Source organism: Pezoporus occidentalis, unplaced genomic scaffold, assembly GCF_034315485.1.
Source record: "Pezoporus occidentalis ecotype Australia unplaced genomic scaffold, CSIRO_AGI_Poc_V1 ctg4, whole genome shotgun sequence".
Taxonomy (NCBI): domain Eukaryota; kingdom Metazoa; phylum Chordata; class Aves; order Psittaciformes; family Psittacidae; genus Pezoporus; species Pezoporus occidentalis.
Genome location: NW_026915724.1, coordinates 4,221,013 through 4,246,349, shown reverse-complemented (window position 1 = coordinate 4,246,349; position 25,337 = coordinate 4,221,013). Strand labels below are relative to the sequence as shown.

The 25,337-nt window shown below is 37.8% G+C and overlaps 1 protein-coding gene across 3 annotated transcripts in view; it reads left to right on the top strand.

The window, feature by feature from the left end:
• Window positions 1-25,337, top strand: part of PREX2 (phosphatidylinositol-3,4,5-trisphosphate dependent Rac exchange factor 2) — a 171,777-nt gene that overhangs the window by 36,255 nt on the left and 110,185 nt on the right. For all 3 annotated transcript variants that reach the window (XM_062633230.1, XM_062633229.1, XM_062633231.1), the window contains 6 exons: window positions 11,492-11,563; window positions 11,639-11,761; window positions 13,047-13,151; window positions 15,905-16,006; window positions 17,770-17,931; window positions 24,997-25,130. In XM_062633230.1, coding sequence (XP_062489214.1) covers window positions 11,492-11,563; window positions 11,639-11,761; window positions 13,047-13,151; window positions 15,905-16,006; window positions 17,770-17,931; window positions 24,997-25,130 — 698 coding nt within the window. The remainder of the gene's footprint in view (window positions 1-11,491; window positions 11,564-11,638; window positions 11,762-13,046; window positions 13,152-15,904; window positions 16,007-17,769; window positions 17,932-24,996; window positions 25,131-25,337) is intronic.

Sequence of the window (25,337 nt, the reverse complement as noted above, 5' to 3'; positions counted from 1 at the left end):
AGGTTCTGAATGACTTTGTTGCCTCGGTCTTCACTGGCAAAGGCTCTGACCACACCACCCAAGTCTTGGAAGGCAGATGCAGGGACTGTGAGAATGAAGACCTTGGGCCCACTGTAGGAGAGGAGCTGGTTTGAGACCATCTTAAAAACCTGAATGTGCACAAGTCCATGGGTCCTGATGAAATCCATCTGCAGGGCCTGAAGGAGCTGGCAAATGAAGTTGCTAAGCCACTGTCCATCATATTTGAAAAATCATAGCAGTCAGGTGAAGTTCCCGATGACTGGAAAAAGGGAAATATAACCCCCATTTTCAAGAAGGGGAAAATGGATGACCCAGGGAATTACAGAGCAGTCAGTCTCACCTCTGTGCCTGGCAAAATCTTGGAGCAGATTCTCCTGGAAGGCATGCTAAGGCACATGAAAATCAACAAGGTGCTTGGTGACAGCCAGCATGGCTTCACTAAAGGGAAATCCTGCCTGACCAATTTGGTGGCCTTCTATGATGGTGCTGCAGAACTGATGGACAGGGGTAGAGCAGTTGATGTCATCTACCTGGATTTGTGTAAAGCGTTCGACACTGTCCCACACAACATCCTTGTCTCTAAATTGGAGCGACATCAATTTGATAGGTGGACCACTCAGTGGAAAAAGAACTGGCTGGATGGCGACATGCAAAGAGTTGTGGTCAATGGCTCAATGTCCAGCTGGAGACCAGTAATGAGTGGTGTCCCTCAGGGATTGGTGTTGGGACTGATTGCTGGATGTGAACTGAGGTTAGCATGTAAATATTCTGAGATACAGTTAATGTTCGGCAGATGTTTCGATAGCAGCATAAAGAAAAAAAGAGTTAAATTCTTTTAGACATATACCATTTCTTATACTGTTCCAAGCCAGTAAAGAAATAAAAGATGAACTATTTCCATTTATGCAGTTGAAGCATCTCATGAATCAAATATAAGCCAGAAAAATATTAATGATTGCATTTCCATGGAAATTGGCTCAAAACCATACAAGCAGATGAAAATTCACAAGACCAATTCATGGCAGGCAATAGGGGCATGTAACAATCTTGTTTGTATGAAGCTGTCTGTAAAATAAAATCATTTTCATTTTGGTATGTTTGTATTCTTTTTGGAATGGAGTTAAGACAACTAACATTGGCATCTAATCTTCAGAAGACAGTAGTTTCCTCATTTACTGATTTTATTGTTTAAGTTCTGCTTAGAAGTAAAAAATAAGTTTTTTCAAGCCAGGTTGCAACACTTGCGTAAATACATTCATACTATTTTCCATGTTTTTTTTCCCCACCACTTGACATTATTTGTTTGAAAATGGGAGTTTAAAGTCACAAATCGTGTAACTATACATGTGCCAATGCAGCATTTATTAAATACTTAACAAGCTGGGTCTGTGCCACTATATGGAAATTGTAAACCTCAGTTTACTGCTGCAGCCAGTTTGGTTTCTCAGAGTAGGCAAGTTTAGTTGCTTCAAGCTTGATTAATCTACCTGAATTCATCAGATATGCCCTTCAACATCTGCATCAACATTTTACTGCTCTACATATCTGCGTGGAAGGAGAGCTGCTGTTAAGGCAGTCTGCTATCAGAATGGCTCTCCTCATCTGAAATGTAGGGTGTATAATCTTGGATTTCAAATTAAGGTTCAAATTCAGCTGCCTTGTTCATGGGGGCTATCCTTAAAGCCCTCCTTAATGACCATTCAGCTGTTCTTGTTACATCTTTTCCTCTAATTGTAATAAAATTGATTCATAGTTAATGCTGTACATCCAAGGCCACTGGAAGGGTTGCAGGTTAGTGTTCTCTTTGAGCTTGAATAAACTCTGGTTTACTGTACATTAAATTGATAGGGGTCTTTGCCATGATTTACAGAACATGAATGTATCCACGAAAACTGCTCTACTGAAATTATTTCACATGAATCTGGAAATGCAAATGTTAGTATTCTTAAATAGTGGTATCTTTATTTGCATATCTTGCAATTACTCAGCAGATATCTATGAAAGTGTGGATCCACTTTAATTTTTGTTGTATTTCTTGGGAGCTTGCTCTCCATGATACTTTTATTTTTTGTTGTTTACATTAACTTTGGTTGACAGTAGTAAAGCTATTGGTCTTGGGATTATTTGCAGTATTTTTCTTGCCCTTGGTCTGGGTTTATTTACTATATTTTCAAAGCCTTTCTATGATTTACTGTTTCTTTATAATAATTCTGTGGTACTGTCTGTGTTGCTAACCTAGTGGCTGAAATGAGTTCAGAAGCCAAGAGCATCTGATTTGGCTGTGAAATAAGTAATTTAAAGTAATAAGGTAATAAAGTAAGGTAAATGTAGTGAAGTAAGGTAATAAAGTAATAAGGTTTTCTTAAAACCTTATTTTGCCTTGAAGATAAAACTTGTTTCACAATGCATTGAAGTAGCAACATCATCATAGTATAAATGCGATTCTTGCATGAAGTGAGGCATCACTGTATATGAGCCTGCTAACTTTGTACTATTTGACCATCCCAAGACCTATCTAAATGACAAGTGATAGAAATTAGGGATATGTATCCACACTTTTTTTTTTTTTTGATCAGAAGGGCACTTTTTAAAAGTACTGTACTCACTGCAGCTTCTTTGTAGGCTTTGTGAAGAACTGAAATTGGGATAGAAAACTGCTGTTTCATATTCCTCCCTGATTGGTGTTTTTCTTGGCGTAAGCGTGCAGATAGAAATGACAGCCAGAATTGGTATTAAATGGTGTTTGAGAAGTACACTTTATTTATGCAGCTCTGGCAATAAAAATTGTAGAACTCTGAAACACATTAATTCCTAATTAATATCTATCTATATTAAACATTAAATAAACTCGCAATTAAGGACTGTGCAATCCAGTATTAGGAAAAAAGACATTTTATATGTTGAAAACTGAGTATGCAAAAAAAGGACTTGGTGGGATTCCATTATGATTGCCTGTCAGTAGTTTCAAGTTGTCTCAGTTTATAAGTAAAACAGTTTTTTTTTTTTTTTAATTAGCTGCCTTAGTCATTAAGGACTGAATTAATTTTCATTAATGCTGAGTCAGCTTTTCTCCCTTATTCAGATGCAGTAGGATTTAAGCTTTAAATTTTAATTTGTAAGGTGGAGTTCTGATGTGTTATTTCATGTTCTTTTCTCGTAATTGGTGATAAAGATAATGGCTGTCCTAATTCTAGTGGATATTTTTGAGTCTGGAAACACTCAAACTTGTTTTCAAACCTGTTAATGACCTTTGGAAAGATGAAAAAGGGAGGTTAGCAGAGGATGGATTTCTTGCAATACGTTCAAGATTAACTATTATTTCTCAAAGTGAATAAAGCGATTTTTTCAAAGGGGCCATTTACAGTAAGTGTGTTTCTCATGTTGACCATTTTACACTTTATGAAATTCATGAGTTGCTAAAAGAAATCTGATGTCTTGAATTAAAATTTCTCAAAAATATTCACATGGATTGGAATGGATTAATCTGAAATAAATTTGAAATATCAAATTCTTCCAAATTGGTGTTCTCCTACTAAAAAAAAAAAAAAAAAAGTTTGGAAAAACCATCATTTTGGGAGTAAAAATTGAAGGAAAAAGATTTTCTTTAAATTTTTAGAATAAACAGATGTGTCTGCATAAAAGAGGCAGAAACTATAGTATGTATAGTTGTATATACTTATGTATATAGTATATACATATATATTTCTATAGTATGTATAGTTATAAAGGTTTCAAATGTATGAAATGTTTTATAATTATGACTGCAGTTTAATGGGGACATACTGTTGTTTCCAGATGTGCAGTTGCTCTGAGGTTTCTTACTTTCTTGTTTTGATTTGCTGGTAGTGGACACAGCTGAATTCACTGAAATTTCCCAGTCAGAACCTAGTGTTCTGTAAATTCAGGAAACTGCTGACTTTTATGAGAGGTAGACTTTATTTGTAGACGTCATTTCTTTTCCATTCCCACTTGAGTAATACAAGATCAGTTGTACGATAAGCAATGTATTATTCACTTTGTAGCATGCACCAAAAGGACTATAGGGTACATTACAGGGGGAATTCCACACTCGTGAACATTTTTCAACCCAGAGTATCTTTTTCTTCATCAGGAAATGTTCAAAATACAATCAAGATTAATCTTGTATTTCTTTACAGGCATGCTGGAAACATTTTAGTTATTAACATGGATGCCTCTTGTTTGGTTGGTTTATCTGTTGCAATCCAGCAGTCTGTTCAGAAATTCACATGGGACAGGCAAATCCTTCTTTTTCCCCTTATCCTTCCAAAAACTCTCAGTTGGTGATGCTGAGATTGGAGTCTTATCTTGTTCTTATTTTTTAATGGGATAAAGGCCTGGTTAGCAGCAACCCATGTTGTGTAAAATATTTACCAAAAATATTAGACAAACTCTGCCTTCTGCTCAGCTTGTAGATGAGTGTTCGTCCCTTATGCCAGTGTATGGCCTTTCTCTAAAGCTGTAGAAAAAAAACTCCAGGATGACCTTTTAGCAGCTTTCTGCATGTGGCTTCAGACTGCAGCAGTGTATGTGAGCCACGCTGACACCCAGCCTCTGATTTGGTAGTTAACTGAGGCAACATCTTAACTGTGACTGTGCAAGTAACTCCATTATTCATCAGCCAAACTTGTATTGACCAGTAAGGGCATAGCTAGTCCTCAGATGGCCAGTTTCCCAAAATGAAGACTTTAGATGTGGGTGACAGGATTCTTGACATATGGGAAGAAAAGGGAGCAGATATCTACTGATTTGGGCCAGGAAAAGGTTGTACTAAATCACTTTGAGAATGGCTTCAGTACAGGGAAGAGGGTGGAGACATCTGACTTCCTGCCTGGCTGAGTGGAACTGGACTTTGACTATAAATCTCTTGCTTTCATCTGCTATGGAGCTGAAAGGAAGGAAGGGATAAAAAGTGAAAGCACAGTCATGGCTCAGGTGTTCTGAGAAATGGGGGAGATCAGTTTAGGGGACACTTCCTCATTAAAGGAGGAAGCTGAGCTAGGAGTCTCATTCGGCATGTAAGGATGAACAAGATGTGGAGTAAAATGTTGAAAAATATTGTCAGTGACTAGGGAAATGCAGAAAAGGTGATCAAAATACAGACAGGGTGAGGGGAGGTTTGCTTTCTCTTCTCTTGGAAGAATGGAAGACGTTTTCTGATAGAGGAAAAACTCTAGCAGAAAAATGAAAAAAAAAAAAGTTATACATGATGGAGAAAAGGTTAAGTTTATCCCAAAGTGTGGCAGATACTCATATGAGAAGGTTACCAAGATCCATGTTTCTTTAATGCAATCATTTTTGTGTGAGTGGGTGTTTAATTCTGAGTTCATGTTTAAGCAAAGAAGCCAGGGATGTTCTTTCAGGCAGACTGATGACCTTTTGGGTCAGGTGAATGGAGAAGGGAATGGTTTGATCAGTTGAGAAAGGAAATTGGCACTAGAATGGAAAGTATTACAGATGTGGTCTATCTATTCTTTGTCCTTACAGGCTGCAGAATCTGAAGCAAGGTTTAAAAGTGGCTCTAGGTGCAGTAGGGAGAAAGAATATATCTGACCTTGGCAGATGCTCTCTCTGCTGGTTGTGACTCATCCAGTCCTGCAGGCAGGATGGGAGAAACAGGTGGTGTCTCAGCTGGTGCCTTACTGGAGAGAGCAGAAGAGTCTTTTGTTCAGTAGCACAAGCCAGCCTGAGCAGCTACTGCCACTGCTTCTGGCACAGGTTAATGGGAAGAGCTGGGTAAACACGCAGTGCTTACCACAGCTGCTATTGCTGCTGGACTCTTCTGTATTGAAATAGGGTTTTGTGATTTATTTTGTGTCAAAATCAAGCAAAACTGCTTCAATGAAACTGGCACAGTGTTCTTTTGGGACCTAGAATCTGCCATGAATTAATTAGAGTGAGCAAAACCTGCACTGCTGTGCAAAATCCTACCATGATGCCTGTGACCTGAATTAGCTATGATAAGAAGTCACCTATAATTTTGAGCAGTTTTCTTCCCAGCTATAGGTCTCCATGTTCTCTTTAGGATCATTTAGAATACTGTGAAAAGAACAAGATATTTTCCACTATCCAGGTATCTATACAAGAATGTAAAGGGAAAACACAGGTCTTTCAGCTTGGTTTCTAAATTTGTGATCATGAGCCCAATGTCATGGATGCTTATAAATATTATCATATGCGAACATTTTCCTTATTGTGGGTTTCTTTTAGGATTTTGTCTTTTGGCAGTATACAAAATAAAATTTTATTCAGTTTTAATGTACAAAACATCTTGCTAGCTTTATTCAGCAGGCTTTAATATGATAGATTGGGTGCCTCAGTTGTCCTGATTCTCTTAAAGTGAAAATGCACAGAAAATTACCTTACTAAAAATACATATGTTTTGCAGTTCACCTTGTTTTTGTTTAGGATGGTATAGATTTAAATGTAGAAACAGTGTTAAAAAAAATCCAAGGGGGAAAGGTAAGTAACTTGTTCTTTAATTCTTTTTTTCTAGACAAAAAAGCATATTTCTTTCGAGGCTCACAAAAGTAGGATGATTGCTTTCAGGAAAAAGAGTTACGTGTATTTTGTGAACTACGTGCCCTGACATAATTTCAGGACATAATTTCTTAGCTGTCAAGAAGTTGAAAACCCTTCATGCGCTCGGAATCTTCTGCAGGCAGACTTCTTTGTCTTCCCTGATTTGATTCCAGATGTCAGAAAAGTAATTTGTGCTGTTGGCAGCTTCTTGTGCTGTCTGTACCGGTGTGGATTGTTTTTTTTTTGTTTGCTCTGTTTTGTTTTTCTTCTGAGCAACACACAGAGCAACTATGGAAGGAAAAAAAACCCACCCACCAGACAACTGAACAACCCCACTCTTGTTTCGATAAGACCAGAAGTAAAATCCCCATAACAGGAACTTGTGCGTTCTCTGTTGAAATATCCTGCCGTGCAAAATGGCAGCAGATCAACAGACAGGAAACACATTAGTGTTCGCTTGGCATAAGGAACAAATTCATTTAAAATTCTTTGAATTTGGAATTTCAGTCTTTATGTTTGTATTTTTGGTCTTGGTGTTTCCTATAGTGTGTCACAGCTGTGTCAGGCAAAGGGTGAAAGAGTTAGAACAGGGAGTAACACAGAAAGTACTTAAAAAGTATTTTGCAGGTAATAAATACACAATGATGAAGAAAAAGATGTTATCTTCATTGATATTATTAGAATGGCATCTTCTTCAGATGTTCTGTGCAATTCTTTGCCATGTTCCTGAAAGGTAGAGGTGAATTACCCTTCTCCTTACCAGTTTGGTACGAAGACCCTGAGTCATAGCCAGAAACAGGTTTTATGTCCCCATTAGGACCTGAGTAGAGTTAGGGAATCTTAACCCTAAACTGTTATCTTGCATATTTTACGCATAGCTGCTTCTCTATTCCAAAGGCTCAGTTGATGCCTTATGTTTTGGTCTGCAAGTTCGTCAGACTTCTAAAGATATTCAAACTCCTCTTCATGTTTAGAGTTTTCTCAGCTTTTTTGCCATTTCTTCTCTTCCAAAGCAGCTGTACACTGATCATTTAGATGCCATTTTCTGTTAACAAAGTTTCCAGAAGGATGCTTGGGGTTTGTAATTTGAATTTCAGACTTTGCGGAGGCAGAGATTGTAGCAATCAGAGTGACTCAAGGATATGCCTGGAGTGACAAACTTTTCCATAGAAAGTTCTAAAAATTGTCAAGTGAAACTAGATTATTTAGTTTTTTAAATGTAAATAAAAACATCCTCCCTTTTATCTTTCCTCCTCATCTTTTAAATTTAGCCTGCTCTTTGTAGTACCCAGCCAACTTGCTCCTCTGACATGTTTTATAGAGATCTCTTGAAAGAGAAGTCAGCAAGAGTCTAGCTGGCAGAGAGTGCCAGGGGCCGCATATCTCCATCTGCAGTGCTGCAAGGGTGTGAATCCCTGTATTATACGAATGTAAGTAGAATGCTACTAGCACAAGATGAAAAGTTAGAAAATTATGTTTAAACCATATGGCTTTGCTATTACTTGAGAAGACTAAAGACTGAAGTTAAGGGAAACTCCAGAATCTACCTGAAAAGTTTTAAGAAAATTGAGGACCTCTGTCTAGGTGACAAAGGCCTGGAATCGTGGAGTGCACAGAAATTCGTGTTATTCTCTATGCTTGATGTTGTGCTAAAAAACATCTACAGTAATGTAGATGAATCTGGAAGTAACCTCAGCAAGACATGAAGTATACTCCAGGAGGCAAATATGAATCACAATTTACTGATGTGTGCGTGGTTAATAAAATAGCACTAAGTTTGAGCATAGGAATCATGGACCCAATTGATTGCTACAGTTCTTTTCACAGTCCAGCAGCAGGGGTTATTCAGCTGTGCCCTTGTAATTTGAAATGCTTTGCTCCTTCATGTAATGCCATGCTCAGTAATGAGTCTGGACTTCAACTTAAAGTCATGGTAGAATTTTTATAAACCATTCAGTGTTATTTCAGAGGAGTTTCTGACTTGTTTTTGTGTGTCCGGGTCTTTACTGAATTGTAAATTGGCTGAGATGTCCATTTAATTGTTCTTTCATTTTTTTTACAGGTTTGTTTTTTTCTATGGCTAGTAAGTTTCTGTGGTGTATTTTCAAAAGGGTCTCTAAACTTCTTTTCTGTTAGCTTAGCAGCTGTCAGCTCCCGAGTAGTTCCTGGGCATCCGTATATATTTTCCTTTTAAAGTCTGTGATTTCTTTGTTGGGGTCCTCCTTAAAGCTGTGTCTACAAATGACTTGCTTTTGGTTGATCAGTTTTTGAAGAAGAACTGTTTTTAGTTGTTCTCAGTTGTTGTTCAAATAATTCTGACGTCTTTTGAGTAGTCATCTCTCTGTCAGACCTCCTGTGTATTCATACAAGTTCAGAGACTTGACTTTTCCATAGACACAGTGCTGGATTAAAGTTATTTAACACTGTGACAAAAGCAGTTACTTCTCCATTCTCCTGCCGGATGACAGCCATCTGTTCTCTCTAGCGAAGTCCCAGAGTAGAGTTGTTGCGTGTGTGTGTGGAGTTAGTGGTGTCTGTTGGAAGGGACAGGGAGTTGGTAATGGCGTTGGTAATGGCGTTTTCATTGTGGAAACCTGGGCTTCATTGTTGCTTTGCATTACTCACTCTGCAGCAGGTGAAGTCCACCAAGGAGGGTCTTGGTGGGAGGTGGATAGAAGTAGGCAGCTCCATGCCTGCCTGCACTCCCCTGGATTCTCTTACATCACTCCTCTTGAAAATGTGAGATTATTCCAGTTAATTTGAGATATGTGTGGCTTCGTAGTGTTCATGTAAGTGCTCTGAAAGATTCAGATGATTGCATCTGTTGATTTGTGGGGCATAATGTTATGAGTTTTTCAGGAAGCAAATGTGCATTGATAGGGATGACAAGTGGCAAATCTTTAGAAATGACTGGCATCATGACTACACTACTTCAGCAACATGGGTACAGAAACCATATACGGACTTGTGCAAAGTTGCTGGAAGGGGCTGAATTTGCCCTAGGTCTCCCTGCCTTAATTAGTGACTTGTATCTGGATTCTGCAAGAGTTTGGATTTTCCTGGATTCAGTTTCTGATCTCTGCAGATGTGGGATCTGGGACAGTGCTGCTTGGATAACTTGTTTATTGCAGCTGATATATACTGTTTTTGACCTCATGACTCTTGGCTAGTGTATTGAATCATTTGAGAATAACTAATGCGTCAGCTCCCAGATCGTTCTCAAGTTTCGCCTTCAGCCAACTGAATATTCACCTTCCTTCACAGTTACAGGAAATGAAGATCTCCTGGGATAACATGAGTGCGGATGAGCAGTATGTTTGGTCTATGGGGAAATAATGTGAACAAAGAGAGATTACAGATAGTAAAAACAGACACGCGTTTCAGAGGTAGTTCTTGTGATATTCCCCCCCCATCTCAATTTTGAAGTGTATTGAATATTGTTGGCTGGTTTATTGTAAACTTTCAAAAATTAATGAAGAGTCATGCAGTAAATCAGGCTTTCACTGTATGTGGGATTGGCTGTACACTGTGCAGGCAATGTGCACAGCAAATTTGCCATAACCCCTGTGGATATTCATAGCAAGGAAAGATATAAAGAGCTGTCATCCATCAACAGTTAACTGCTGCAAATGAGTTAATGCAATCTTTTGCCATCAATAAAACATTAGAAAGAAAGCATGAATAGTCAGGGCAAAAGAGGAGTTAAAGAAGGAGAAAATCCACATTGCTGTAGAGAGTGATATGAAACATACAATATGCTGGCAGTGATCCAAACTTAATTCTGTTTATGTCCTGGATAACTAGGTTTGTCTCTTCAGTAATAAAAATGTGTAATGCCAGTTACATAGTTCTGTTCACAAGAGAAAGGATCACTGCTTGGAATAAAAATGTTTTAACTCCCAGCAGAGAGATAAAAAAGGGGTGCTGTGACTGCTGTCCTTCCATATATGCGTTATTTATTGCCTTTCTTACAGAATTTGCACCATGCCAGAATTTAGATGAGTTTGTGTACCGCGTACAATGCACAGTGACTTGAAACGAAATGGTTATGAATCACATGACATTTGTGCACTTATGGTGCCAGTTCTTAATGGCTGAAGAATATGCATGTCTGTGTGAATAATTACCAATGTAAGATTTTAGTCTCCAGTGTGTAGATACTTTCAGAATGTACCAAGTCTTTGTAATGGAATAAATTCATAAAAATGAATTCTATCCTTTGTACCTGAAATGTGATTTATTTCTTTTGGAATGACTTACTGTACATCTTTTCTTCTTGCTGTTTCCAATTCTTGAATGTGAAATATAATAAGAACTTACTCTTTTGCTGTTTCATTAGTGGTGTTACTAAATTCTCATTTGATCTCCAAGAATGAGGCTCTTGGGGAGGAAAGACCGAACATTTTCATTAAGCAAAACCAGGTGCGGCTGTCTGTTGTTTAAACCAATTTAATTTACAGTAGGTTTGATTATTAGTACATCAGAAATCTTAACGTGTGGTTACTGTGGTAAAAGTTACATTTCATAATAGAATGTCCCGAGTAGTTTTAATTTAGAAATTAGTGGCTTATTTTTGCTTGTCTTGTAGTGAATTTGTAAAGTGCTAGAGCAAGAATTTGAAAATGGCTCATTTTGCTCTTGCTTGATTACATTGTATGTCTAGGGTAGAATGTTCAGTTTCTCAGCCTCTTTAACGTTTCAGTATTTAGTTCTTTCTAACACTATATAGATAGGGTTTTATATCATCTTAGGATAACAGGACTACTAAATACTTTATAAATAAAATACTTGGTTTAGATTCTGAATAATATACTGATGTGGCTTTATATCCAAAGCATAAGAAATTTGGGAAACAAATTATAAGCATAAAATGCCAAAAGCTGAAGTCTTCCTGAAATAACCTTTTCCTTATTTCTTTTGTTTCATGCAGGCTTTCCTTCACCGAATGATCCAATGTGCTGCAGCCAAAGTAGATAAAAATGTCACAGAAGAGACAGTTAAGGTTAGTTTCATAATTGCATATTTCTTCTGTTTTTCTATCTGATGTTTTATTTATGTGTGTTTTATTCTTTTGCAGACGTTGTTTTCAAATATTGAAGATATTCTTGCAGTTCACAAAAACTTCCTTTCCCTGGTGGAGGAGTGCTTACAGCCAGAACCTAATGCACAGCATGAAGTTGGAACCTGCTTTCTTCATTATGTAGGCCATCTTCTATTACAGTCTTATTTCACTTTTTTCCTTTATTAGTTGTCTTTATTAATTACATTGTGATGAGTTGTACCCAGTCATGATGACAAAATATTATTTGATTGCATAGTTTAAAAAAAGGAGGGGGAAGGAGAATGAAGGAAGTATAAAATGGGAAGAATTTTATTGTATCATCATCTGTATATTCACCAAATTAGCCCAAGCTGCCAAACAGCCCTGCAGCGTGGGCAAGGCTAGTGCCTGTGCATGGGTTAGAGGTACAAGGACCACGGCTGCATGAAACAGCAAAAGTAATGATACGCTTTTTTTTTTTTTTATTCCCCTTTGATGCTAGGCAAAAATGTGAATGTCTAACAAAGAACTGCATACGCTGGGTAAAATATCTCCATGGTTCTGGACTGTGAAGTTATTTTACTTCTGACAACTGCAGTACCTCCATAAGTATGTTTGTATGTCCTGTAGAAATTGTTTTCTCTCAGTATTATTTTTCCTGTTGGAGCAAAACAGGATGTCAGTGTTAAAGAGCTCTGCAAAATCAGGACAATTTAGTTTGCTTTCAGTTATAGGCCTAGCAAAAAGTCTAGGTTTAATTGTTACCTCTGGTTAGAGTCCCATTTGTTTGCCAAGTCTTTGTTTATTTGTTGTGGGAGGAGAAAATGATTAATGGTTTGTGGAAACTTATTACAGAAGTTGAGTAACATCAGTTTTTGACTGGAAAAGTATGGCTCGCATTTGCAAACATGTTTGCAGACAAATAGGTAATGATACCAGCAAATAAGCCACTCTCTCTATTTTCTCCCTGGGTTTCTCCTTTTCACAAGGAGTCACATGGAAGACGTGAGTCGTGATGGTACAAGGTAATCCTGGGGAGATTACGGTTTGACACAAGAGGAAAACTTTTCACGATGAGAACAATCAGCCATTGGAATAATCTCCCCAGGGAAGCAGCAGATTCCCCAGCATTGGACGCTTTATGATTTGGCTGGGCAGGGTGCTGGGCCATCTTGTCTAGACGGTGCTTTTGCCAAGAAAGGTTGGACCAAATGGTCCCTGAGGTCCCTTTCAACCTGGTGTTCTATGACTGAAATTCCCAAGTGATGCTTCCAGACTGTTCATAATTCTAGTTTGAGACTGGATGTCAAATAATAAATGTAGAACAAAGAGCTGACCTTCCAAAGTGAAGACTATATTAGCTATTCATCTTGTTCATGTTTCATTAATTAAAAAAAGTCTCAAAATGGCAAGTGAAGAACAATGTATTTCTTTGTTTCTGCAGAAAGAAAAATTCCGTATTTATGATGAATATTGCAGTAATCATGAGAAGGCGCAGAAAGTTCTCCTTGACCTTAACAAAATAAGAACAGTGCGGACCTTTCTTTTGGTAAATAAACTTTCAACTGTTGATTAACTTAGTACTTTGTGACTGGGCAGTGGATTGTTACTGCTGTCACCTCCACCATGTAACAAGCACACCCGCAAGTGGTTTGCAGACAGTTTCAGTTGGGGGTGGTGTTTCCAGAGGAAGGGGTTGTGTACATCATATTTTCACTGCTGCATTGGATCTGTGCATAACAAAGCATTAGGCAGTGTGCCTTGAACTTGCTGGCCAAGAGACAAGTGTGTAAATCCAGCTGTGTCTGTAAAAAGCAAAAAAAAAAAGATAGATGAAGAGGGATAGGGAAGGAAATTGTGGAAAAGAAGCTGAAGGACTCAGCAGAACTTCTGAAGAGAAGGTCCATTTTCTGGTACTGTAACACCACTGCCAGGCAGAAAAGTGTTTCATAGAGTAAACATCCTGAGCTTAGATGCTGACTTAATCTGAGGTCAATATAGACAGCAGCACAATTAGTTTTTCACTTTATAAAACAAATAGGGAGGCCTTTTTAATTGCGAGTATGACAGTCCTCATGATTTTCTTACAGCAAAACCAGTTTCTGTGTAAATACTGAGTTTCCTAATAGTTAACATTAGTTGTTAAAAGAAGGATTCAGGGTGGAATGATTTTTGTGTTTTTTTCTTCCCGATGTCCTGTGATAACAAAGTCAGCTTTGTAATGCCCACATTATTCCTGCTATATTGGAACTTAAATACCTGAGGTGGTGCCCATGGATAAGATACCAGATTCATAGTAATCAGATCCAGTTCTTGCATTTTGGGACTGGAGAGCAAAGCATCACAGATATGGTGGAAGAAAAAGGTGATGGCCAGTGGTGGCAGTATCACAAGTTTTACTTAATTTCATTTCTTTTTAGCATGCAGTAGGCTTTCACTGCTGCTGACAGAGTTCTTGGTGAAGTCAACCTGTTGCAGGTCACTGCATTTTTTGAAAGATACTGGATCTGAGTCCCTAGCTGCCTTTACTGACACCCAAATTAATGAGCAGCGTGTGAATTTATTTATTGTAGGAGAGTATGGAGTGACATGAAATGCCATCTGCCTTTTTGCTAAGAGTCTCTTATCAGTGTTCCATTCATAGCTGAAAAGAGATTCAAAGTTGTCCTATTTTTCCTCAGTGGTTGACACAGTATCCTTCACCTTGCCCCAGACTGGGGAGCTTCACACACGTAGTTCTTGTATTTGGAGCAGCATGGCCAGACTCAAGAAGGAGTGAATGCTGCCTACAGAGACATTTGCTACAGAGCAAAATACTCTGGAGAAAGACTGCAAAAAGCGTGTTTTATGAGAAAGGAAGTGAGGTGTGTAGTTGTGGGCAGTTCATGGTGTGTCACTGTTATGTACTCCCGGGCTCACGCACAGGGCTTTCGCATCTGCTTTGGGTTTCTCATAGATTCAAGATATGGCTGTAGAATAAGTGGCATCAGTCTAACCTGGAAAACAGGGGGTCTGACTGTGTGATAACTGTCTGATACAGTTGAAGCTTTCTAGACAGAACAGTTTGGGTCATTAGAGATTGTCATTATTATAAATAATGGGGAGCTGAAACTAGACTTGTGAGCCTTCAGGTATAGAGACAGTGATTATATAAACCTATAGTCTGCATTGTCATTATCTTGCTCAGTCCTTTATCAGTAAAGCTTTTTAGTTGGCAGATTTAAGTGAGATCCTTTGGGATAAAGGATCCTTTAGTATGAGACAGAAGCTGGTTAACTGTGAGTGCAAGGCAGAGATTTAAGGGTGGGTGTAGAGATCCCCGTAGCAGCACTGGTTATGGGGTATGTACGTTGTGAGTTGTACGTTGGGAGCAGCCACCCAGTTTTGTAGCCCCTGTTCTATCAACAACATATCTGCATCCACATTTGTGGCCTGTGTCAACACACCATCTGGCTCTGTTAAATTACTTTTGTTTAGCAGTTGCTGTCTCAGTTTAGACATCTTGCACTTTGAAGCTGTAGATGATATCATACCATTGCATCACAATTCCTTCTTATCTCTCAGTAAAATAGCTTTCATCCTTAGGTCTTTTATGTACTTACACTTTAATTACAGCAATTCCAAATATTTGCGGTGATGTCCCTTGCATGCTTTGTTATGCCAGATACCCCTTATTCTTTTCTCTCTTTCTCTCTGCTGCTTTTTCATGGGTGCTTCCACCATGAATATTTCATGTATTCTCTGCTTCCATAGTTGGGTGTCTTGGGAAAATTTATATATTTTTTTAGCCCATGACTAAGGGCATTTTGTTTGTTGCCCATCACATTTAACTATAGAAGCATGTAAACAGAACACTTTTTTGGTGGGTGTGTATAGGATGGCCAGGTTCAAGCCTTCCAAACCATCTTTGATGCTACTTAATATTACAAACACATCTTTTAGAAGCAACAGCACCTAGAGTAGTCACCCTGAATGATTTTTATTTTTGTTTGTTGAAGTATGAAAGCATATTTTTGGCATTTTATTCACTGTCTTTCATTTTTAAACTTTAAAGCTGGCCTCTCTTTATCAGACTGTATGAAGAAGGTACCTAGGGGAGATGCCTGCCTAAGTCCATTGTGGTTTCTTTGTATGATAGAGTACGTGCCTGCGCATGTGTTCAAGCCTGTTCTTTTGTCAATCTTGCATAACTCCCTTATTACTTACAGCTTAGCCAATATTGCTGTGTACATATGCCCTTGTCTTTATTTCTCATCATTTTCTTGTATTTTTTATTAATTTATGAAACTGTTCTCACTCTAGAATTGCATGCTTCTTGGAGGACGCAAGAACACAGATGTACCGTTGGAGGGATATCTGGTAACACCAATACAGAGAATATGCAAGTATCCCCTTCTTTTGAAGGTATTTCAAGTTTTTTTATCTAGGACTTTAAACTTTCTGTATAAAACTGGTTGCTAAGCATATTTCTGAACAGCAGGAACAATCTCTCTACACAGTGAATAATCTCTTTATTAGATATTGGACCCAGACATGCTCTCATTAAAGCTAGTGGCAGGTCTTCTGTATTAAAAGGAACTGAGGAGTTTGGCTGGGTCAAGGTGATTAGCTTGCTTCTGCAGCTGGTTGTAAAGTTGCCTCTCAATTGTTGGAATAGAAGTGAGTCATTTAAAAGGAGTGTAATGAGACTGATTTCAGCTGGGTTTGACCATGGTCTTGTCTAAAATGCTTGGGCTAGCAGAGTTGTTAGTGACATGCTTTGATGGGTCTAATTTACCGTCAGCAAACTGTAAATGAAAAATATTTATGAAAATTATTTGTAAGAAAGCTCTAGAGTAATGGTGTAGGTGATTCTATGCACATTTCTATGTTTATTCTTTTATTATTGTTACAATTTAAAACCTAAAAATGTTAAATGTGCTGATAATCATTAGATATGAAAAACTGAGTTACCGATTTTTTTTTCCATGTTAGGAAACAAAGTAATACAATTGTCATAACAGTAAATATTTAAAACAATTTTTTGCTTAACAAATGGAGGCTTAATATTGTTTATTGTTTCAAACAGTGAAAGAGAAACCAGAGCAGATTTTGCTCTAGAACCTGCCTGAAACCTGATTACTGAACAGTGTTTTTCACATTGCATGTGTGAGTTTAGATCTGAAACAATGCCAGCTATGAGCCATATGAATTTCATTGCACTGACATAAAAACTTTAAACATGTTCAAAGAAAGGTTTTTAAAACAACTTAAAGAATATGATAATTGCATTGAGGTTTGATTCATCCCAGATATCTGTGGTTTTACAGTTCCCTTGGCCTATTCTAAAATTATATTCTATTTTTTGAATGAAGGATCTGCAGATGAACAGGGGAAAATGACTAATGAATTACTCTAGGGAACAATGAAATGGAAATATTTATGTTAAATAAATTTAAATACAGGGTGTGGTGGCAGCAGCCTTAGGGCTCGTGCCTGTATCTCAGTCAGGGTGTGTGCTGAAGGCTGTCCATAGTCAGTCCAGCTGTAAACAGGCAGTTGGTAGTTTGAGACGGGAAATCTCAAATGAATACTGGCAACTCCACTTCTGTGTTTTAGTGTGGCTGCCATTACCAGTAAGCACCTGAAATCGGTGAATCACCTAAGATATTGTTCAGTGCTCTGGCATATTGCACTAGATTAAACAATAGTGTGAAGCTAAAGGAAGATGGGCTTTACCCAGAGTTGCAGGAGAGGCAAGTGCTAACTTTGACATGAATAAACCAGCATTTTTAAGCAGAATTGTTGTTGTTGAACAGTTCCATCCTGTGGCATATAAAAAAACCCCAAAAGACCAACAACCAAAAAAATCAAACCCCAAACCGAAGCTCAACATGAAGAAACATTGCTGGGGTGAGAAAGTAGCTGAAAGGCAAACTAAGTACTAATTCCAAAGTACTGATTATTTTTGCTGTTAGTAATTTATTTCTTTGAGTTTTAGTGTCCTACTAGAACACAATGCTGGAGGGTTTATTATTTTACCACTTCGTAACATAGAGGTCTGGCTACTTCTTCATTTTTGTATGCTATTCAATTTAAGCCTCCTGTAATGTACATGTAGAGATCAAAGACAGGTTTCTTGTTTTCTTTTTTTTTTTTCTTTTCTTTTTTTTTATATGTCTAAATAGGAGTTACTGAAGCGGACTCCAAGGAAGCACAGTGACTATGCAGCACTAATGGAAGCCCTCCAGGCCATGAAAGCTGTCTGTTCCAACATAAATGAAGCCAAGAGACAAATGGAGAAATTAGAGGTTTTGGAAGAATGGCAGTCTCATGTGGAAGGATGGGAGGTACTGTTGTAGATTTGTTGCTTTGTGTATTGATGAGGGAATAAAAATTTTCAACAAACATATGTCGCACTGGTTTTGTGAGCCTGAGGTACTGTCAGCTCCTCAGTGCTGTGAAACACAGCTTTCATTTGGGTTCTGTTTTGCAAATTCAGTGTTGTCCATGACTGAGCACCACTGTATAAAATAGCAGACTTCCAGGACAGCAGGCAGTGTTTGGTGTTTAACTTGGAATATTGACCTTTTACATTAACATGTTTGTGTGCACACATGCACATCTATAAATCCTAATTTAACTGTTGCCTTGATTTTACTGCTGTCAATTCCTGCCTAAAGCATTTTATGTGGTTGAAAAAAAAACAGCTACTTATTTTGATTAAGCACTAAGTCCGTGTTTGTCAGCTTGTAGATAGTTCTTTACTGTTGGCCAAGTTAAACTAACATGTGTTCAAGAGAATGTGTGTAAGACTTGGTTTTGGTTTAATTATTTCAGTTTTCAAGTGGAAGAAATTTAATGCTTTAGTTCTGTGAAGAAACCATAGGTCTATTTCTGAGTTAGTGTTTTCAGTAGTATCCAGAAGAGCCACCATTTCCCTTAGGCAACTTCAAGATCAAGTAGTTGTAGCACCAGAATCTGCCTGTTGTATTATTTTGAGCACTATTATTAGTTTATACAGAAAGATAAATGTGGATCATATAATGGAATCATATAATGTTTTGGTTTGGAAAGGACCTTAAGATCATCTAGTTCCAACCCACGTGCCGTGGGAGCGACAACTCATACTAAACTATGTCACCCAAGGCTCTGTCCAGCTTGGCCTTGAACACCTCCAGGGATGGAGCCTTCACAGCTTCCTTGGGCAGCCCATTCCAGTGCCTCACCACCCTCACAGGAAAGAATTTCTTCCTTATATCCAATCTAAGCTTCTGCTGTTTTAAGTTTTAATCCATTACCCCTTGTCCTGCCACTACAGTCCCTAATGAAGAGTCCCTCCCCAGCATCCCTATAGGCCCCCTTTAGATACTGGAAGGCTACTATGAGGTCTCCACGCAGCCTTCTCTTCTCCAGGCTGAACAGCCCCAACTTTCTCAGCCTGTCTTCATATGGGAGGTGCTCCAGTCCCCTGATCATCCTCGTGGCCCTCCTCTGGACTTGTTCCAACAGTTCCATGTCCTTTTATGTTGAGGACACCAGAACTGCACACAACACTCCAAGTGAGGTCTCATGAGAGCAGAGTAGAGGGGCAGGATCACCTCCTTCGACCTGCTGGTCACGCTCCTTTTGATGGAGCCCAGGATATGGTTGGCTTTCTGGGTTGCGAGTGCACACTGAAGCCGGCTCATGTTCATTTTCTCATCAACCAACACCAACAAGTCCTATTTGTATATATTTGATTTGCCTTAGGTGTTTTGTATTGAAACATCTTAGCTGCCCACACTGAGGTGGGAGTGAAGTTCATATATAAGAAATGCAAAGCAAGCAATGTAAGTAATTTTTTAATAAGTCAGTTTTGAACGTAATACACAGGACTACTTAAATAAAGTAAAACTCTAAACACTGTAATTGAGAGGGGGTCTTGTTGACCTAACACTTTCCAAAAGAACCAAATACCTTAACAGCTGCTTATTTAGACTAGGTGAAAGTAAGTTCCTTTTTTGTTGTTAGCTTGAACTTGCTGTCATCAACAGTTAACTTGGAAAGGTTAGTGTATGTGAACTTTAACATTTGTTAGACATGTTTGTACAATAACTTAATGATAGAAGCAATAGCAGGCATTTGCATTACTAAATTTTATATGGCAAGGAAATTTTAAAATAATACTGTCTATAACTGACTCTACTATTATTTTCAACTTTCAAGTAAGTTTTCTGTTGTGCCGTAGTGATTAAGATTCTTCTACTTGCTTTCAGTGCCTGAGTCTTACAGATATTTCTCAAATTCATATTGATGAGCACACTCAAATATAAAGTTACAGCATTACTATCTCAATGTGTTATTAGTCATATAAGTCGGTTAAGAGCATATCGTTCTCACATTTCTGAAAAGGGAATGCACTTTTCTGCATTCATTTTTTTTCTGAATTCTTAATAAAACACGGAGTAATAAATATGTTTGCTGTTGGAAATATATTAATGAGCAAAAGTAACGATAAGGAAGGGTAACAATATAGACAGAAGTGTATGAAACATAGATTTATGCTCTGTATTCAGAACGTATTCTGTGAACTGTAATACAGTAATTTCCTTCCGACCTTGTTTGTTTGTTTTTTCCTATTTTCTTCCCCAAATTTAATCTTAGGATTTCGCTTCTGCTTGATCTCTGGAAAAGTGCCATTGTCTTAAAATAGAATTTATTCAGTACAGTTATGTTGTGTTTAATGTGGTTTAGCTGATCAGGTTTGATGTTACCACATGGCAACCACAGGGCTGCCCTGATCTTAATACGCGCATCCTTTCTCAAACATACTATATGGTTAGTCCTTGAAATGGTAAAAATCATGTATAAGAGCATGTTTTAGAGCTTTTCTGAATGATTCCCAGCAACAACTGCAAGAAAATCTCTGAATGCAATGTATGAGAGTGGATTTGATTAAATAAACATCTGGTTTTCTGCATTGCCTAAAAATAAAGAGGCAAACTTGTTGGAGATTTCCTTCCAGAAGGAAATGCTTAGCACATTGCTTGGCCCCAACTAGAAGGAAAGGGGAAAAAAAAAAAAAAAGACTATTTTTAGAATCTGATCAAAGCATGACTTGAATTCCTATACATGAGTGTCATAAAATGAAGCTTGTGTTTATTATGATAAAAATACAGATTCATGGAAAAATGGAACATCTGTTTCAAGGAAGAAAATTTTGAGTATAATGACTTTCTCACTTAATTTCCTAAGTGGTTAAATTTATTGGCCTGAATTCAGAACTTGTGTAGGTGGCTGTCTCAGCTGGAGAATGGCTCAACAGCTGAAGGAGTCTGTCAGGAAAATCTGCGTGGATGTTTCAGTGAGGGAATTAAAAAATAAGATTGTTGCATTTGTTGTAAGCTGGAAACTGAACAACCCAGTCTGAGTCACAGGCCAACTTAGTGACAATAGCATGGGGTGTTCTGTTCCTTTCCATTGTGCTATATCATAAAGTAGTATTTTAATGGAGATTTCTGTTTTAAATTCTAGGTGTTTTAGACCTTTTCTCTATTATATTTCTCTTTCCCGTGCCCATGTGCAAGTACTGAAGAGTACATTAATATATGTAATTTCTGACTTTTATCACTGTTAATGTGCTCGCCATTGAGTCAGTATGGTCAGACTTTCATGTTTGACTGATGTGGCCAGAATATGTAGCTAAGTAGCTGTTGTTACAAAATGAAACCAACAAATGCTGCTTTTCATTTCAAGGTAATAAAGGTCATTTTTTGATGTCAAAGATGGGTATTTCATGGCTAAAGGATGAGTGGGGATATTGTTGCAGATTTCTTGCATACAGTCTCTCTCCTTCCAGTGCATTTTAAATGCATTTACTTTGTGATGTAGTCATGGTAGCCCACATTTCAGACCTCTTGCCTGAGCTTTTGCCTTGGTGGAATGATAGGTGACTGAATGGCAGCTGAAGCCAGTTTTACCTAAGTAGCCTGAAGGCTCTGAGATCTTAGGCTTTTAATTTCCACACCAGCTAGCCTGAAAAACTAGAGCCCTTGATCCCAATGCTGTCCACAGTAGAGGACTGCTCTACAGCTAGGTATTTGGAATCTTGCAGTCTTCAGTGACTCATTAGGATAGGGGGAGGAAAATATAGTCTAGATTCATAGTATAAGCCTGGTTTGCAGGTTAGATTCTTCCAACTGAGTCTTTTATATGTTGGGTTTTTTGTTTTGTTTTGGGGTTTTGTTGTTGGATTTTTTATTTTTTTTTAAGATGGTCGAAACAGGTTTCTTTCTATAATACAAGGCATTTTCAAATTGACATATTACAAAAAGGCTGGTTTCACTCATAATACTCCATCAGCTCTAATTGCAGGTACTTTAAATGCATAGAAACATGAATTGTAGCATAGTAGTAGTGATTTTACATTTAGGTTGAGCAACTATATGATCTTCCCTTGCAAGCACTGAGTAAAAAATGTACATGCTTATGAAAACTTTGAAATGGCAAATTGTTTTTCAGGTTCAAATTGCTTATATTTGACATTTCCGTGGTAGTTTCAATACAAACATTTAATGAAAACATGGTTGTGTTAGATGTTTTTGGTAATACTGGTTTCCAAAAGTATTGCTTGTAGATAGTGTAGTTCAATTTTAGCCTTGTGCTTCTGGGACAAGGTGACTTCTCCTCTGTTAGTGTAGCCTTGAACTTTCTACTATGAGAGGGGTGGCTCAGAGTTAGATAAATGAATTATCCTACTGGGCTGGACATCAACTATAGCTTGGTGTAAACCCATGTGGAGGTTCAAGGTGTAGCAATATCTTTCATGAAAACATTAATAGTTGTTAATCCTCCTTGGAACTGCATGATGGATATGGCAGTGTTTGTGTGCCCTCTACCCTATTCTTCTTCGGGCATGTTTTTCATCCCTCAGGAGTTGATAGAGAGGACGTGTACAGACAGCAGTGCTTTCACATGATATGCCCTTCCTCTTTTCTCCTTGCCAGCTCCATGCCCACTCCACCCATGTCTAGGGACAGGCTGAGTCTAACAGTTTTCCATAGGCAAGAGGGTGGCAGGGGACTTTTCTGCGCTACCAGCGTTACGTAGGACTGCCAGATGTGACTTATGATCGTCTTACCTTATACCCTTGGACTTCAGCAAATAAAACAGCAATAACAAAAATCACTGACCTGTGGCCACACCAGCATGGGTTGTGATCTTGTCAAAAAGTATTGAATAAGTGAAGTTAACACTGTTCAGTATTTGGACAGGAGGTCTATGAAGGGAAAAAAGTACCACTAGAATGTTATTTTCATTATCTGGCAGAAGGAAAATAAAGAGGAAAACAATAGCAAAGTGTAGCAATGTGATGCAGATAATACACACTGCTGTATTGTAATGTTGAACTTGAATCATGATTGAGGCGAATCTTGATAATTCGAGTAGCCTGAATTACAGATGTTTGAAATATGTATAAAATATGGTATTTTATGACATGGTGCTGGCACAGTAGCAAATCTGGCATGGGCTGTGGGGAAAAGGTATTTTTCTACAGTGAAAATGAGCACTTCAAATAAAAAGAGTCAACATTTTTTCATAAAACCCTCTCTGTGAAAAAATACACCCTTTTGTAGAAAACTGAAACTGCTGATACAATTTTGAAGCCTTAAGCTGAAGTTTTTTGTCTTCCCTACAAAAGATTACAATTTTCCAGCAAAGCTGAAATTTTCTGTAAAAACAAACTGAAAATCTTTAAAAAATACCCAGCCTTTTAAAATGCAAATCATTAGCAATATTCCAGCTAATTTTAAAAGCAGTGTGTGGTACTGTTTATTCTACTTAATGCACAAAAGCAATAAATGGATGGAATGAAAAAACCTGCTTTTCTGTAGTTGTGGTCAGCAAGCATTAAGTGCAGCTGAAATTTATGCTGAATTTGTTTTACTGAGTAGGCTTTTAAGGTGTTTCAGCGATTGGTCTCAAATAAAACTGTAAAATTAGTATGTCAGCTTCTGGTGCTGTTGCTGTCCTAGGAAGGGAAGTATGATGTATTGGCTATAGATGATGTTCATTTTTGGCTCGTTTGATCCCAAATGGAAACGAGTGGTTAGTTAATACTGACGCTGAAGCTACTCTATTTAGAGACCTGAATGATGTTCCAGTGTGATGGTTCTGCATTTTTTCTTATCATTTCTGTAAACAGACACTGTTCTCCTTAGAGCAGTCTGAGCTATTGCTCAGTATTCAGGGCTGTGACACAAAAGGGATGAATAATAGGATGAAGAGCTGAGAGCAGAACCCGTGATTCCTTCTCGTCTCTTAATTGAGCCTATTTTTCTTTGGGCTACTGTGGTTGGATAAAAAAGAGGAAGTAACTACAGCTATTGCAGGCATAAGTCTTTCAGAACATGTGTAGATGATAGTCCTGGCTTTTACAGGTTTTCCAAGCTGACTGTTGACTGCCTCAAGTTAGGAAACTCTTTGAGCTTAATGTGTATGCTCAATGCAGCCAGCAAGCATGATTATCAATAGGATTGCACAGCTGGACTCATGCAGTGCATGGACAGGAACTTTGTCCCACAGGAGCATGGATTTTCAGAATTGCAAAATACACCTCTTGAGTTCAAGGAAGGCTTCCTTGAGAGGTAAATTTTTCTTTATATGATGTAGAAATACCATGACTTTTCAGAGGAATATTTTTAGAAAATGTAATCCTTTGTTAAAGTTGCTTCTTTTTCATTAACCTATATGAAAATGCCTGCCTTCTTTCAATATGAAAGAATGATCTGCCTTGAATCAAAAATGAGGCATGGGAAGTTTCATCCCAAACAGGTAAAGCTTAGCAAAATTCCAGTGTCTTCAGTATATGTTAGGAAGAGCTACACTAGGCAGTCTTAGTTGTATGTGCCACTGTTAGCTTTGTCTGAGTTTTAGATCTTGGTGTATTTGATTTAGTACTTAGCTTAGCTTAGTGTAGAAGTATATATCTTAATGATATTCAAATTCCATGTGGCTTTGGCTTCCAGGCTCATCTTGGCATAGATCATGTCTTGTAAAGCCCCATTTTCAGATGTTTCTGACTAAATAGTGAAGTTACGGAGGATAAGAATTATTGTATGACGTTGGCTTGATTTTTAAGGGGGAGTCTCACCACCCAGATGTAATTTGGAAACCTTGGTGATTAAACTTAATCCATTCAAAAAAAAGACACGAACCCTCTAGTTTGTGGCAGTCCTAAATGAGTACAAAACTGGTGTTAAGCATCATTAGAAATCACTATTTAATTATAACGTAATAAATTGCCATGAGTTTTATTCTTGGTGTTTCCAGAGAATCATTATGGCTGTGAGTTTATATAGGAAACCCTTAATCAGTGTGGAGTTCTTCAGTTCTCACAGAATAAAAAATAATCTTTTCCCAATTGATTTTAGGGGTCCAACATCACAGATACGTGCACAGAAATGCTACGAAGTGGACTACTATTGAAAATTTCAGCAGGAAATATCCAAGAGAGGATATTTTTTCTTTTTGACAACCTTTTGGTTTACTGCAAAAAAAAGCACAGGTAAATGATTAATTTATGCTTTCAGAAATAATACATTTTTCTCACATTAGAGCTAATCCTCTCTATGTTTTTTCATCAGAATATTTTATTATCACCACAGTGTTTACTGCAGTTAATTGCAATATGAAAATCAGCATTTTTAGAGGAGATTTACCATTCAAAGAGAAGTGTGTTTAATTCAAACATTGGAAAAAAAAAATATACAAA